This window comes from Numida meleagris, chromosome 3 (assembly GCF_002078875.1).
Source record: "Numida meleagris isolate 19003 breed g44 Domestic line chromosome 3, NumMel1.0, whole genome shotgun sequence".
Taxonomy (NCBI): Eukaryota; Metazoa; Chordata; class Aves; order Galliformes; family Numididae; genus Numida; species Numida meleagris.
In genome coordinates, this window is record NC_034411.1 from 56,553,379 (window position 1) to 56,569,898 (window position 16,520).

The 16,520-nt window shown below is 37.2% G+C and overlaps 1 protein-coding gene across 1 annotated transcript in view; it reads left to right on the forward strand.

Annotated features, from left to right (window-relative positions):
- Positions 1–16,520, forward strand: part of MOXD1 (monooxygenase DBH like 1) — a 61,955-nt gene that overhangs the window by 34,305 nt on the left and 11,130 nt on the right. The window contains exons 5-8 of the mRNA XM_021391994.1: positions 8,297–8,476; positions 10,662–10,764; positions 14,000–14,166; positions 15,425–15,616. Coding sequence (XP_021247669.1) covers positions 8,297–8,476; positions 10,662–10,764; positions 14,000–14,166; positions 15,425–15,616 — 642 coding nt within the window. The remainder of the gene's footprint in view (positions 1–8,296; positions 8,477–10,661; positions 10,765–13,999; positions 14,167–15,424; positions 15,617–16,520) is intronic.

The window sequence follows — 16,520 nt, forward strand, 5'->3', positions numbered from 1 at the left end:
AGCAGGAAGAGAAAAAGTATGATGTTATTAATTTATGATCAAAGGGAAAATTTTTCACTTGTACAATAGAATTAAATCCTTTTCCATTGCTGATCTCAAAGAAACAGCTAGACATCGCTGTGTATTAATAGTGATTTCATGAAAAGAGGGAGTACCAGCATTACTTATGCTATTCTAATTATATGTTCATCTGGGATAAATACGAAGACTTTATAGACTATTCACCATGGCTTTAAATATGAAAAGTATTTGGTTACGTATTACTTTGTTATTATACTGTTTTCCCAAGAAAGTAATGATGTTACTGATTAATTGCTGATTGATTCTGTTTGGTGTGTGTCAGCTGTGCTGAGAGACTCCAGTCGTACTGAATACTGCAACCACTCTGCCCATATTTCTGTTGCTTAGGAGTACAATGAATGTATTGCCAGAAAGTGTAACTGAATGAAACATGTTTTTTCTTGACCCAAGTTTTTTTATCAGATTGCTCCTCGGGCTTATAATTTTTAACTGTTGCTAAATGCATTATCTTAAATCTTCAGACATTCCTCAGGCAGAAACAGTTTTTTAATGAATATTTCTTTTTAGGTATATTTCTTTTGGATTTAATCTAAATTACTGCTTGCCTTTCAAATCTGAACTCTTTGTGATTGGTAAGGTTCCAGGCAATTAATTAGGAATAAGAATTTAGGAATAAACTTAATGGCAGAGAGAACAAGGAGGCCCTAAATCCATCTTTAATTCTCATTTTAAAATGCTTTGTTTTTCATGATTATTGTGTTGTTTGATTCCTTTCTCCTAATTAGAATATTTAAGTTGTTCTGCATACTGACCTATAGAAATTCCGGCCATACAGTGTGTGAATTCAAAGGTACAGCCTCCTCTCCAACTAACAGGAACAGTAACTTTTATCATTAAGGCCTTATTCTCTTCCTATGAACATTCTGCAGCTTAAAACTGCTGTATGGTAATTAGTTCTTAATGTGGTATACTAATAAAACTTAAATAAGAGCCTTCATTGAACAACACAGTCACTAAGTAAACAAATCCTTTCTTCTTTACACCAAGAACAGGAAATATCTTTGCTTTGAATAAGATTTTCCATTCATGTGGTAAGGACTTGTTTCTCCACACTGATGCTAGAATTTCTATGTGTTTTAAACCAGTTAAAACCAAATGCCAGCAATATAACTTAAATAAGTAAATAAACAAGTCAGCACTGTTGTTTCAATTTTGGATTATATCCTGTATTTGAATCTTGCTTTGGGGAAAAAAAACCACACATATATTAAGGACAAATCATGCAAATTTAAATGCCTTAACTTGTATGGAACCTCTATTTTTGGTCTGGAAAATTTCCATCCTCCAACAAAACCTTACCTAATCACATTATTAAGGTGGGGGTGGGGATGGTTGCTGTTGCCTGTGCTTTTTTCTCATTCTTATATCTGTTAAAATATAAGAAGCCAAAAATATCAGTAGCAACAATAGTGATATTTTCTCCAGCTTGAAGCTGTGAGAAATGTGTATGAAAATAATTTGAATGAATCACAATTTGTGATTAGCAGTAATGCTTGTACATAGATAACTAGCAGTGAAACAGGAACCGTGGCTTTGCTAAGCCTCCTGCAAGTCTTTCACCAAAATATACAAATTCTTCTGTAAACAGCGCTGTTTAAATTCATATCAAGATGAATTTAAAGGATTTTGTTAGTAATGACTGAATTTAAGATCTCAATTGTACAGTGAGAAAAACATACAGACCCTTCGCTGCATACATGCCAGTGATAGGGCTGATCTCAGCAAAGGTTAGGCAGCTAGCCCATGCTTGACTGCAGCCTGTTGAGCATTTGAGGTATCTCTTTCAGCCCTAACTGCTCTGCGACATTAATTTAATGCTTTCTGACAGATGGGGTTGGGGGCTGGGAAGGTGGTCCCTGCCTGACCCCAGGATTCCTGAACTTGCGGCTGAAAGTCTGCAGCAGATTAGTGTCGCAGACATGATGCTGGCCTAGACAGGCTTTCCTCCTGACATGAGATAGCTTTTGGGGTTAAAATCCTGGTCTACACTGGAGTCATGGACTTAGATTTCTCTCCTAGCTCTAGGGCACATTTCCAGCTCTTGGGCTTTTGCTCAGCACACCTTCAGGTTGTGTGCAAGAACCAATGCTAAGAAGAAAGTAACTAGTGTTTTTTCTTTCAGAAAATTTATATGAAAATGAAACCATATTATTATTGAGTTGTTTCTTTTTCTGGAATACACCGAGTTTTTTGCTGAAAAAGGCTCAACTTTATTGAGCCAAGTATTTCTACATGTTTGCTTTTCTGAAGAAAAATCTTAAACCTTCAATGAGATGTTTTAGATAAATATTTGCTTTTCTCCATGATTGCGTTTTTGGGGAAAAATAATTGGAAAAATCTTGATGACGTTTTGAACTTTGAACTTTTCTACATAGGACAGTTATCTAAATATATGTAGATGGTATACATTTGTGCAAGAAGTACAAATTCCAGAGTAATCAATAGAAAGGTGATACTTCTTCCCAAGGTTGAATACAGAAAGCAGAGAGCAAAAACCTTGGCTTCTGTTTCAAAATTTCTCTACAGTAAACTCAGCCAGCACTCAGTTTCAAAACCATCAGGTTTTGGTCTGAGTTTAATCAAGGACATGGCAAACTCAATAAAATAACCAACCACAGACTGGAAACAATCTTAGATATAACAGTGCCAGGACAAAATATTGTGTCAAAATTTCTATCATTGTGAGATGATAGAAAAATGTTTTTCCTCTGGGTTGCCAGACGCTACATACACACAGCATTATATAAGGCTAAGGCAGTCATTTACAGAGGCTATATGCCGTGCCATAGTGTCTTTCAGTTAGTAGAGGTGATGGTAGGATGCTTACTTTATAATATTCTCTAGAGTAAACAGAAATCTTAGTAGCTTGACAGTTGTGTTGCTGAAATCAGTTGGCAGAAGACTCTGGGCTGAAGTGCATCTGGTCTTTTTTCAAGCCCATTCCCTTTCATTTTCAGTATCACAGGCTTGGTTGAGGATTGCATTCATTTTTCTTTGTTGCACTTTTGCTGGCATGGTTTTGACCTTGGCAGCTAATGCCCAGGTATGGTTGGGGCAACTGTATCACCAATTTTTAGAGAATTTAGCTCTATGAATATATGAATGTGGCATCACAGGTAGATTCAAGATAAGAATAATCTGTAGTCAGTATTTATTAGTGCATATATGGCTAAAGGAGATTAGAAGTCACCATAAGATTATGTAATAAATTAATGGAAGCAGATTTTATTTGAACACTTTGAAATGTAAAGCTAAGTTGAAGCTAGCTTTTGAGCCTGAAAAAATAAAATCACATTTTTTATTGAAATTTCTGTGTAGAAGTATCATTGCAACAAGACCAAAAACCTGTTGCCATTTTTCATATACAAAAATAAATTCTGCATTTTGTTTTCTTAAGTTCAGTAAACTGTATTTTGTAATGCGGACACTATGGAGAGACTTGGGAGATAGTTTACTGACTTTCATCATTCACACAAACAGGCACGAAGAACAAACCACAGCTGTAACATCAAAGAAAGCAAAGCAAATAAAAACAGGGAAAGAGAAAAGAATAAGCAAGAAAGAATTCCAGCTTTCTGAAGATATTTTTTTCCTTGTAGGGAATCTAACTTAGACCATTTCAGCTGTTTGCATTTTCATCCCCTTTAATGTGTCTTACACTAGAATCTTGACCCTGCTTATCAGCAGCTTGAGATGCAAGCCTCTATTATGTTACAAATTTTGCTTTTTTTTTTTTTTTTTAAGAAACAAAGACATGTTGTATGTTCAACTTGTGCATTAGGTAAAAGGGTAATAGAGAACAGAGAAGAGAGGAATTAAAAATTGAAGTTGAGTAACGCAGGCATTTTCTTTGTTCATGTGTTGTAGACATGTTAACTAAAATAGGGTTTCTGTTAAATGAACAGGTGGGAAACGTATGTCTTATGTATTTTAACTTGTCAATAAATTGAAAATTTGTTATTTTATATACTTTGAAAGTCAATATTTTGGGAAGTGCTAAGGGACACAGTAATTACACAAGGAGCTTTTTAAAACCTCTTGACCTGCCCCATTGGTACAAGTCATGCTACTCAAACACCATAACCATAGCCCATTATTTTGGCTGTAAAAGGCATTGTCTTTATTTTGCATGATATCTTCTTCTTTGGAACCCTGATTTGATGTGGTGGGTGAGTATAGTGTACTATTTTTCACCTCTGTTAGAAGGAGTCAGGTTTGTTCATGTATGTCAGTGTACTCAGTTAGAAAGATGTTTCACCCAAGCTTTCAGAAAAGGTAGAGAAGATGTAAAAAGTAAATTGTCATGAATAATAAAACAGCAGCTTCTTTTTGCAGGTCTCATGAAAAGCAGGGGAGGGTGATTTTTGGGCATCCACTTGTTTTTCACAGTTCCAAATGCTTTCAGCAATTGGTGGACACAGGGCTTTTGTTCTCTGACCCCCTGGCAGTATGAAATGTCAAGCAGAAAATGCACTTTGCCTGCAGGTGAGGAAGTCACTGAGGTGCCTTGGTAGTGCACTATCTCTGCAGGCTTATTCATGGCATGGCAAAGAGATGAACCCTGACAGCTGGTTCTTCCTTGCATTGCAGCTACAATTAAGGCACCGCAAATCAACCTCAAAGAATGGAGTAAAATGGGAAAACTAATCTTTTAGGTAATCATGTGCGTATTCCCTTTAAGTCTTTTCAGATATTTTCCGTGAGTGCCTTGGCTAACAGGAGATGAAAATAAAGAGCTGATTCACATTTTCACTTTAACATTCTAAATTCCTCAGGGTGTCGATAGCTGAAAGTGTCATTTGAGTGTCTACTTACACTACAAGTACAAAGTAAACAAGACTACATACAAACAAGATACAAATAAAAATTAATTCCTTAAATCTGTAGAATATATTGACTACTATATAACATGCCTACTTTTATCACGTTTTTTCCTGTATTTCTCTCCCTGCTCTAATTTACCATAGTAAGTATCTTTTCATAAATATTGTAAAAGTAGTGCTATTTCCCAAGACAAGCGCACAAGACAGTTATAGTGACTTTATGCACTGGGCTATCATTGTTGAGACTGGAGACCTGCAAAACTAATCCTTAGCTTAGTTTTCAGTTCTGTGTTTTGGGGATAAAATACTACCAAAATCCAAAAACTTTATGCTTAAAAAATTCAAATGGTTGGAAACTTTGAATGTGTGCCTATAATTACAGTTCAAGACTGGTATAGAGAAGTTCATATTACTATAACCTTGTAGAGATGAGTCCAAGTAATTGCGTTATCATTCATTTGGGCTGCCAGAACTTTGGAAACCAGACCACCCTCATCTAGATATATAATTGTAGATACCTACTCTAGCAACTGATATTAAACCTGGGACTACTTATGTGTACATTTAAATGCATTAGTGATTTGTTAGATTTGGCTTCATGTTTGAGGAACTCTGTCATTGTTCATCATTATTTGTAAGGCTGGCCAGAAAACAAGAATTCTGTTTATTGAAAAGAGTGAGATTTAGGAATTTCTTTTTTGCTTGGAGCAAACTAAGCTGTACAGATGCTCTTGCAGAAAGAGAGAGAGGAAGAGGGAGGCAGTTTAAAGAACCTCCTCACTCTATAAGCTACAGTGACAAATGGCTGAGTAACTAGGGCAGCACTCACCTGGGGTGTAGGAGTGGCATGTTTAAATCCTTGCTCCAGTTAATCACTAGAACAGGGGGTCAGATTAGCGTTTTAAATCTCAGTTTCTGCTGAAGTTATTCCACTAAGTAACTATAGCTATCTATTCACTGGATCAGAGAAAGGGAACCTAGCACATTAGCGGGGCTTGCTCATCTTCCTTATCTGATTTCAGTCAGGAATGATGCTTGTGAACTTTAGGGAGGTGACCTAAGTGAGCAATTTCTACTCGTGAGATTTTCCTAAGTTTTTAAAAGGTTTTTGGCCCACTCCTAGTAGTTTATTTTTTTTCTCTCTATTTGTTGAAAAGGAAGGAAGAAGCCAGCACTTCTCTAACCATTTGGCTAGAAAATAATAATAATAAAAAATAAAATAACAATAAAAATGTGTGAAAGGTCTAACTTCACTGCTTCTCTTCATTATTTCTTGGTGCATCTGAAGAATATGAGATGTCCTACAAGATACACTGGAAAGATGCTCAAGGGTTGTTTGTTTTTTGTTTTTTTCTTTGCTAAAGAAAGCTGAATAAAACTATTTTCTGATGTGCTGTTTATGTTTGGGTATCTGACACTAAGAAATCAATGACAGGATGTGAGTTTCTACTTTTGGTGATGTCCCATTGTTCTGAGGGGAAGTTGGTTTGGAAGTAGTGACTGTAAACACAGCAAGTGCTGAGATCTTGTAGCAGCACACAGAGCTATCAAGTGTTTGGACAAAGAAGTTTTTTTTTTTTTTGGTAGATACAGAGATAGCATTCCCATAATGATCTCCCTGACTAATCCATACATTTAATGTATAAGCTGCCATTATATGATTCTGCAGTATTTGGATGAATGTGCATGTATATGAAAGAGCAGAGGAAAGAAGAACATCAGTCTGAAATGGACATCTGAATCTCTGTCAATCAGCCTCACATAATTGAGTATTAATTCTTATCTGATGAGAAAACTGACACTTAACACCTTTTCAAAAATACTTTTACTTTCATGGAAAAATAATTCATGAGAATGGTAATGCTAACTAAAATAGGAATTACTGAAAACAGTACAGAAGATTTCTTGTGAAGCATTTTGGTTTTGACTTTAGAACAAAACTTTGGTGTGTCCATGCAAGTTGACACCCTTCCATTGACTTCTGAGCACAGTGAGGTGGGTGGTTTGGGGTCATGCACTTCTCGGAAGACATACACATACTCAGCAGCAGCTGGACTCCCCAAGTGCCTGACTGCAATGGAACTTTGTGGATTTATATCAACAAAGGTGGTCTTGATATGCACTTCTGCCTGCCCTTCCCCTTCTGTAATTGTTTTAATGGTTTGAAGAATATACAGATAAATTTATGTGACAATATTGTGCTGAAAATCTTTTAATAAGGTAAGAAATTGTTACCCTGCTCTTGTACCTGGGGTTCATGTTCAAAATAAATTGATGCAAATTTAGGATGTATATATGTGTTTTTTTTTTTCTCTGTTTAAAATACCTTTGCTTTCCTAACAGTATTAAAATGCAATACTGTGTGGCTACCTGCATCTTAAGTGTTGCATTGCTAAGCCTTAGATTTCTTGTGAAAACATTTACAGAGAATGTTCATGTTACTCAACTTGAAAGTAGACATAATAGACTGGGATGCAATCTTTTAAAGCAAAACAAGAGAAAAACTCATTTTAATATAGCTTCCTATATGCAGATAATTTGCAGAATATTATCTTTCTGAAAAGCAAAATAACTTTTTCCAGAAGTACTCATGTTTGCCTCAGGGATGTCATCACTGACAGAGATGATTTAACAACATCCATCCAAAGAGAGACCAAGTGCTGTTATATGAGAATGAAATTTTGGACTACCCTGAAGTTCAGTGGTCAAATTATTCTGGGGGCACCCCTGCACACCCGAGAACCCTCCAGCTCCTCACTGCCACAAGCAGACTGGAGCACCCGACCTCTGAGGAACGACTTAATAAAGTCTTTACAACTGAACAGATTCTAAATTCTAAATTTTCATAGATGTCTAAAAGATTTGGAAGTCCATCTTGAGCTACTGAGGAATGTGGGGTTATACCTCCAGGCTCCCCCTAGATGTACAGAATTACTAGGCAACTCTAGTTCAAAGTAGTGCAAAAGAGGCAGAGATGGGGCTGAAAAGCTCTGCGCAGTTCTGATACCAACCTGGTTTAGCTGAGCAGACATTCAGCTGGCTTATATCCTAGGCATGCTGGAATGTGGATAAACAGGGCTGGGAAGGGAGAAAGACAAGTGACAGTACAAAACTGGGGTGGGAAAAGAGACAAGACAGATGGCAACATAGCTTTTGTCAAGACAGGTTTTCCTTTTTGTTCCCTATTGCTGCACTTAAATGAAGACGTTTTTAATGCTTGGAGTTAGAGAGTGCTGAAGTGGCATCTTAATGTAGTAACAATCTAACTTTGAGCCTTCTCTTTCAATATTAGCGCACCACATAGTTTGCAGTTCTATCTGTAGGCCTGCATTGAAACAATCACATCTGAGATATATGTTCTTTCCTTTTCTTTTTCATTCTGCCTTTGACAGGTTGAGCCGTTGATTCAGAAGGGCCATGAGAACCTGGTGCATCATATCTTGCTCTATCAGTGCAGCAGCAACTTGAATGACAGTGTACTGGACTATGGGCACGAGTGTTACCACCCCAACATGCCAGACTCCTTTTTCACGTGTGAGACGGTCATTTTTGCATGGGCCATTGGAGGAGAGGTAGGATGAATGGCTATCGAGCATGCTTCATGAAGTGGGCATTAGGAGGGTGTGTATCATAATGAATCTTCCTTTTAGTACATTAGTGATTTCTTAATCTAACTTTTTTAAAAGTTATACAGTCAATCTCTAAATGCTTCACCACCAAATCCTCAACTTCTTGTCGGCCTTCTGAGTGCTAAATACAATGAACTTCTTGAGTGGCAAGCTTAAAGTAATGAAAAAAGTATAGACCAAATCTATGCTTTAAGTGGAGAAAGATGACTGGGAGCATGGAAGTCTGCCACCATATCAGCTTGTCCTATACAATAAAGGAAGTCACTGCTTTCAGTGATGACCGGTATCTGTTATCTGTGGAGGATGGCAGAATTAAAAGCACTGTCTGCAGGTGACTGCATCAAAAACTTTGCTAGACATAGATCTATTTCATTTTACACCCCATCAGCACCTTGATTGCAGTATTGCCCCATCGAGGCATAATATTCTGAAATTTCATTCCCAGCTCTAAAAGACATCATTTCAGTTCAGAAGTGATTGTTATTGCTGCAGAGCCAGCAGAAGGAGTGCTTTGATCATGACAATGGAACATATCTACTGAAAACATAGTAGATGACACGTTAACCCACACTGATTTCAGCTTATTTCACATGCTAATTTAATCTGCAGTTAATGCTTTCAGCTGACATAAGACAGCACTACTGCCAGAAAAAGCATCCCAACCCCTCTTTACCACCTTGTTTCACTGTTTGCCAACTCAGACACGGTGTGGGCAAAGAGAGGGACTGAGGGGATGACAGTTTCTGGAGCCTTCACCTGGCAGCCTGCAGTCGAAAAACTGTTTCTGAGTGCTGCAGTGTGAGGAAGCTGGAGTTGCTACATGTACACATCAAAAGAAGCTTAATCCACTATGAGCATTATCTCTGATGAACACTGCATTTTTGCCATCAGCTATGCTCTGACCTAGTACTTTCAACTTTCTTAATCTAAGTGAAATAAAAAATTTATATAAATAACTTATCATTTGACTGCTGCTGTGGAGGCTTTTGCAAGGATGGTCTTCTTGTTAAAGATCTATAGAGAGCAATCTGGAAGATCTGGATTACACTCAAGTTTACTGGAGTACTAAGTGCTTCAGTTTATGCTTACGTAGCATGAAGATCATAGTGCTTTTAATTATATACTAAGATTAATTCATTAATGTCCATCAGGAATCAGAAAGTTAGGATCTCAAATTGCTTATTAAAAAATGGGGCAGATTCATTCCTCATAAAGTGAGTATAGTAAATGACTTCACCTATAAGATGCTGGTGTTTTGTTTTGAATCAGGCTGAGCTGCTGAAACAAATCTCCCAGTTATTCCCACTTAAATAAGCTCCTTTGTTCATAACTTCATCCTTTTTGGGAGGATGAAGTTAAATTTAATGTTTGGGGTGAACTCAGCACTTCCCAATAGAAAATGGAATTCAGTGCATAGAGGCTGACTGCAGAGCTTGTCCAAGGAAAGCAGTCTGGGGACAGTGAGTCCAGCACAAGCTGTTGCACTGTACAGATCTTTTTCACCATTTGGCTCACTAATGTAAATGTTGCCATGAAGATGTTTTTATTGTTGAAATCATTTTGCTTAGAATGCAGTGATTTATGCAGGAAAAGCAATCTAATTATGAATGACCTCTGTATTCCCTGCAAATTACTGCTTTTGTAAACTAGAAGCATTTAAAATGTAGACTCACTTTTTCATAAGGATTTTATTGTCAGACTAAATGCTTGATGATGCACTGTTTATACATCTCAAATGGCATTTCCATTTTCCACTCAAGCAATAAGTAAAGAATAAATAATCAAAAGATCATAAGATAGTGCAGGTTGAAAGGGACTTTGGGAAGCCTCTAGTCCAGCCTCCTACTTGAAGCAGAGTCATTCATAAGGTCAGACCAGGTTACTCAGGGCTTTATCCTCTAACAAGTACAAGACCTAATAATTTATACTGGCATAGTTATTTAGTGCATGCAGTATTAATAAATATGTTATGCTGCAATGCCACATTCAGAAAGTTTTAAAATAAGTTTATAAATTTTATCATTAATATGATAGTATCACTGCAAAGCAGTAATTTTATTTATGTTAAAAAATTAACTCTTAACCATGGGAGAAGTTCCTTAGCTCAATGTGCATGTGTTGATTTCAGGGCTTCACCTATCCTCCCCACGTTGGATTATCCATCGGCACAGCAGTTGACCCGCAGTTTGTTCTTATGGAGGTGCATTATGACAATCCGACATACACAGAAGGTTTGTACCCTACCCTCACATTCTGTAAAATAGGCAAGATTGGAAAATGCACTCATTGCATCACGCTGCAGATAGAACAGATGCAAAGCTGGGGCTCATTTTCCCCTTCTTGATAGTTTCTGGCTCCCAGTGTTTTCCTCATTGCACTAAGAAATGTAGCCTGAAGAAAGTGGGAGATTCAGAGATGCAAAGAATTGTGGACCAGGTGAATACACCTTTTATCAAGACATTCTTTGTGTTATTTATCTCTGTATGCTTTGCTTTTGCTCAGAAATTCAATCAGACTGAGAGATAGCAGCACCTCATCCAGACTGCAAGATAGCATCACAGAGAATTAGCCTTTTATAAGCTTTGAAGTATTTTTTAATACATCTGCCTCAACTGTGGGCAACTTATGAAAGTGAAATAAAAATTCATGTTGTTAGCCATTCATTATGTAAAAACAGTTTATCTTAAATCATAAGCTTCTCCTTTATGATGTTATTTTTTAATTTTCATTCTAAAATTTATTTATGTCTAGAAGAAACAAAAGGAAATTTTGTTTTTTTTTTTCAAGAAACTGAGACTTTTGGAAAATCTAGGATACTTCAAAGCTGACTTTTGAAAAGATCAGTAATGTTTTCTGGTTTTATACAAAAATTTGTTGAGCTTCTATGCCTCAGTATATTCTGATTACTGGAATAAATGAACTGGGTAAAATCCATTGCACAATGTACTACTGGTCCGTTAGAGCGCCACGTGTTTAAATAAAATCTTCTGTGTTGGCTGAGACATTCCGTCTTACTGCTATTCCCCCACTTTATGATGTCTGAGAAGAACTTTCTTAAGATTGTTTTATTTAATGACAGACCCTTCAGCGTGCATATTCTTATGTGATACAGTAAGCTTATTTTGCATCCCCATCCCTAGAGACAGTCAAGGTCAGGCTGGATGGGGCTATGAGCAACCTGATCTGTCTGTAAATGTCCCTGTTCATTGCAGGGGAGTTGGACCAGATGGTCTTTAAAGATTCCTTCCAACTCAAACAATTCTATGATTCTATCCTTGGTTGTACATGATTTCCCGTCAAATATTACCTAAAAGCTTGACACACCACATGCAGAAAACCTGTTTTCAAATCAGACCATTTCTCTAAATTCACCTTTTTATTTTAATTGACTGTGCTGTATGATTTTGTCTTAGCTTAAGTGACACGTACAAAATCTGGGAATCGGAAGTTTTGTTTCCTTTGTAAGCAATGGGTGCAGCTTTGCCATGTTGAGACAGTCCCAAGTATCTCAGGGTCTCACTGAAGACATGGGAAAATTCAGAGATCATTGGCAAACCACGGTATGTGCAATCCAGGTGGTTTCTCTTCTGCCTGGCAAAGTACATAGTATAAGATTGTGCAGGAGAGGGAGGGAGAGAACCCAAGTGCTCTCGTTGCTTGTGTGTGGGTGAGATTCGTGAGTCCTCCCACCCATCGTTCCACCAGGTCACCTTCACCTTTGTTTTCCTATTTCAGGGTCTGTGTTTTCCCAGTTTGGGTCTTGCGGTTAAGCCAGCAGCCTCACCTCTGCATGTGGAGCAATATTTGCCTAAGTGACTCAGATTCATAATCAGTGCTGGCTTCTGGTCAGGCTCAAAAATGTATGAACTGGTTCTAGCTTGGTGGGTTTTGAATGCTTCTTTTTCTGAAGTCAGTAACATCCACTTTTAATTTGAGAGATTACCTCTTTTGAGTCTGTTTATCAAAAACTCTTAGATATCATAAAAATTTCTGGCATTTAGATGTTAGCAGGCTTGAGGAGGGAGCACCACAAAGGAAGAGTCCAAGTTGATGAGATTACAGATAGCTTCAGGAAGAGAATGAGTACAGATTCCAAAATAAATTAACATTGAGATGTGGGACAGTGTATATTAACTGAAATACCATGATTTGTATATTGCAGATGGTCTCGTAGTTCCCTACCACTCGTAATTGGTTGTGCATAGCATTTGTTCCTTAATTTTTATGAACTACACAGACTTAGGTGTTACAGTGACTGGGTAACTTAGCACCTCCTCTATCCCCCTGTCATTTTTCTATCTTAAAATAGCCTGCTGAATTTGTACTGATGTAAAATTTGGTTTCAACCACTGCTATGTCTGTTACTTTTTTTAGACAACTGACAGAGGAAGCCTCTTACCTTCTATGAGATACTTGGCAACATTTTTGCATTTTTGATTTCAAAGCTGAAATTTGAATAAGAGCAACAAACAGGAAGGTAACAGATGAGATAACACAGAATTTAGGGCTTGTGCAACACAAAGCAGTCTTTGTTTTTCCTTATATCTTGCCTCATAAATATGGCTAAGGCAAGATAAATAATTACAATATCTTAGTGGATGGAGACAACATAAATTCTGAGTAGATACACAAACAAATGGGTATGACTAAACATCTAAATGAATTAAATAGATTCATATCATTCTCATACTTAAAGCTCAACCTTCTTACAGCAGGCTTTTGCTCTTTAAACTGCTTTTGAAATCAAGAGAAATCCTTGAGGGCAGGATTAAAGTCCAATGCAGTTCTCTTACCTTCTTTATTCAGTGTGGTGGTATTATCTTTAAATTTCTGATTTAAGAAGCTTTTTCTCATATCTTTAATTGATGGTCTCTTAGTTGGGAAGATTGCAGAAGGGATGTGTTTGGTTATCTGAGGTATGCTGTGATGTGACAGGCAATCCAGAACAAAGGAAAAATACTATTAATGCTAGGGCTTACTGTGAAGGAATAGGTAAATTCGCAAGCAGAAGGTAACGTGAGTCAAAAATTTCAAGGGAAAAAAATACAACACCTTTAAGCTCTGCTTTAAATATTTCATTTTCAAAACATACTTGGCAACTTCTAAGGTTTTATCATTTCCTTCTATTGTTTCTTGTGCCTGTGATCTACTTTCATTTCTCTGACAATCATGCTGGGTAAGTTAACAGAAGGGACATGGGGGCTCCAAGCAGCGCATATTTTTCATTCTTGTCTGAACACTGCAGATATCAACATACCATCTTTAACAACCTTCTTGTGGGCTACCCCTGTTTATTGCTTCCCGCATGTGATTTGACTCATTTCCAGGTTATTGAGGTTGATTCTTCAATTTTCTTGTAAAAGAAGTTAGGACAAGCCTTGAAAAATGCAAAGTGATTGGATGTTTTTTATTTTTTTTAATACTGATTTACTACCATGGCTGACTGACTGTGTTGTTTTGTTGCAGGCTTGATAGATAACTCTGGTCTGAGGCTATTTTATACTCCAGTTTTAAGGAAATACGATGCTGGGGTTATTGAAGCTGGTCTTTGGGTCAGCCTCTTCCACAATATCCCACCGGGCATGCCTGAATTTGTGTCAGAGGGTCACTGCACATTGGAATGCCTACGAGAGGTATGTGTCCTATCTTACACCAGCGGTTTTCATGCTTAGAATTAGTTTAGGACAGCCTCTTTATCTCCTTGGAAAGATTGATAGCTGCTGGTTAAAGAACTGTGTCAAGGCATCTGCTAAATGCTGCCCTCCAGAATTTTGAATCTTTAATCTAGGTGTTTGGGATGCTCAGTATCGCTTTACTGATCTGAGTAATACTGGATGATGCAGTGCTTGTGATAATTTAATTCTGTCTTCAATGTATAAACATACATTGCTTTCCATGGCAAAGCTGTTCGTAGCCTGGAATTATTTAGAAAGACTGCTGAGAGAGAGTAATTAAGATTTATGTGTATGCAAAAGGCTCCTAATAGCAAAGTGGAAGTCTGAAAAGTGTACTTAGATCAACCACAGAAACTGAAGATGAGAGCAGGCTTTGTTCTGTGGCCCAAAACACAAAATTATGCATTCATTAAACATCTGGTTTCACAAAGAGCTTACATTTCCCTATAGATAAAGGAAATATGGTTTGAAATCTATGGTTAATATATCATGGGAGATTCTCAGGTACTCTGTCATTTTTAGAGAAAGGCCGGATCAACATCTACTTTGCACGATGTGGATTGGAATGGGGGGGAAAATTACATACAGAATTTAGGCTTGTTCTTGGTGATGTTAAATGTTGCACATTATTGTAACATATTTCCACTTAAAAACACTAGAGCAATCTATTATGGCAGGGTTTCTGATTTAAAGGCTGTGCTTGTCATGTATTGCAATAACAGATTCTTTCTCATTTGGGCTCTGAAGAAGTTTAGTATATCCAAATTTGCATCTGTAGATCTCAGATGGTATGGAAGCAATGTCAGATTTGTTGATTTTAAAATGTTTTTGACCGGAGAAAAAAAGTTTCAGATGAAAACCTACAGTATTTCACCACCCATTGACTTGAAGACAGGAAGTAAAGCTTATAATGTGTGGGTTTTTATCTAATACCCTTGAAAGTCTTAATGTATTGAGAATTATTGGAAGTCCAGTTGATCTTCATAAAAGCTGTATGCACTAGGAGTGAAAACATATTTTTATTAAAATAAAAAAAAAATCCCAAGGAAAAAATCAACTTTTTTGCATATTAAAACTTTATTTTCCATTCCAATTTAGTTTTGCTCCAGACTGCATTTTGCTGTAAAACATGAAATGCATATATGAATATGTTTTCATTCTGCATTACATCACATTGCCTCTAGACATACTGTTGGTCTTGTTTTCCCCATGCCAGGCTCTAGATGCTGAGAGGCCTAGTGGGATTCATGTGTTTGCGGTCCTCCTTCATGCCCATCTTGCTGGCAGAGCTATCAGGATGCGTCACTTCCGCAATGGTGAGGAGCAGAAGCTGCTTGCTTATGATGATGAATTTGACTTCAACTTCCAAGAATTTCAATATCTGGAAGAAGAAAGAACCATCATGCCGGTATGGCACTCTTAGTTTTTTTCCTGAAGTTGTTTAAGAGATCAGTTGCCTAACGTTTGCTCACAGGATTAATTAATTAATTAATTTGATGTTTTGGTCCTTTTCCCAGTTGTTACAAATAGAGTAATGCATTAAAGCTGTTGTGCCTCATGAGTATCCACCTGATTCATTACAGAACTGACTTGGACCATGAGTTCATTCACTGAGTGTGTTTAATTTTCACAATTACTTGATTTGAGCTTTGCTATTATAAACGCTTGAAAAAAGCAGAAAATAAAATCACAGGTGTGCCTGGTTGTGTCTTTGTTGTGCATCCAACCAGATGGAAACACCACCACGGGGCTTTAAGGAGCCATTGGAACTGAATAGCACATCACAATTATTTGTGCACAGCAAGTATTCAGCCTTGCAAGTGTGTCCGTGAATCAGCCAAGTTTTCTCTCTGTTTCACATTTTATTTATTGTTGGGAATAAAACTCTAAGCTTGTGTTCCACATGAGATTTCACTGAGTAAACAAAATTTTTAGGAAGAAGAAATCATGCAGTTCTATCTGCTGTTCTTGCAATATTGCAATATACTGTTTTAAAAGTCCCAACTATATTTATATTGCAAAGCATTAAATTAAACCAGTAGTTATCCCTAGATATTTCATGAAAGCAATCTATATTTTTGGGGGCGAGTCACTCACTTAAAAATTATTCACTCATCTCTTGTTAGTTCCAGCAGGCACCTGTTTTTGAAACTTCGGCCTGAGGACAGAAAGCTTATCATTGCGAAGGGCCAGATACTCCAGTTCTGACTAGCACAGCAAGTGGAGATGTGCTTGTTCTGGTGCATGTGAACAAGCCCATTACTTCATGAAACTGGTTGGATGCAAAGTATCAAACAACAGCATTTTATTTA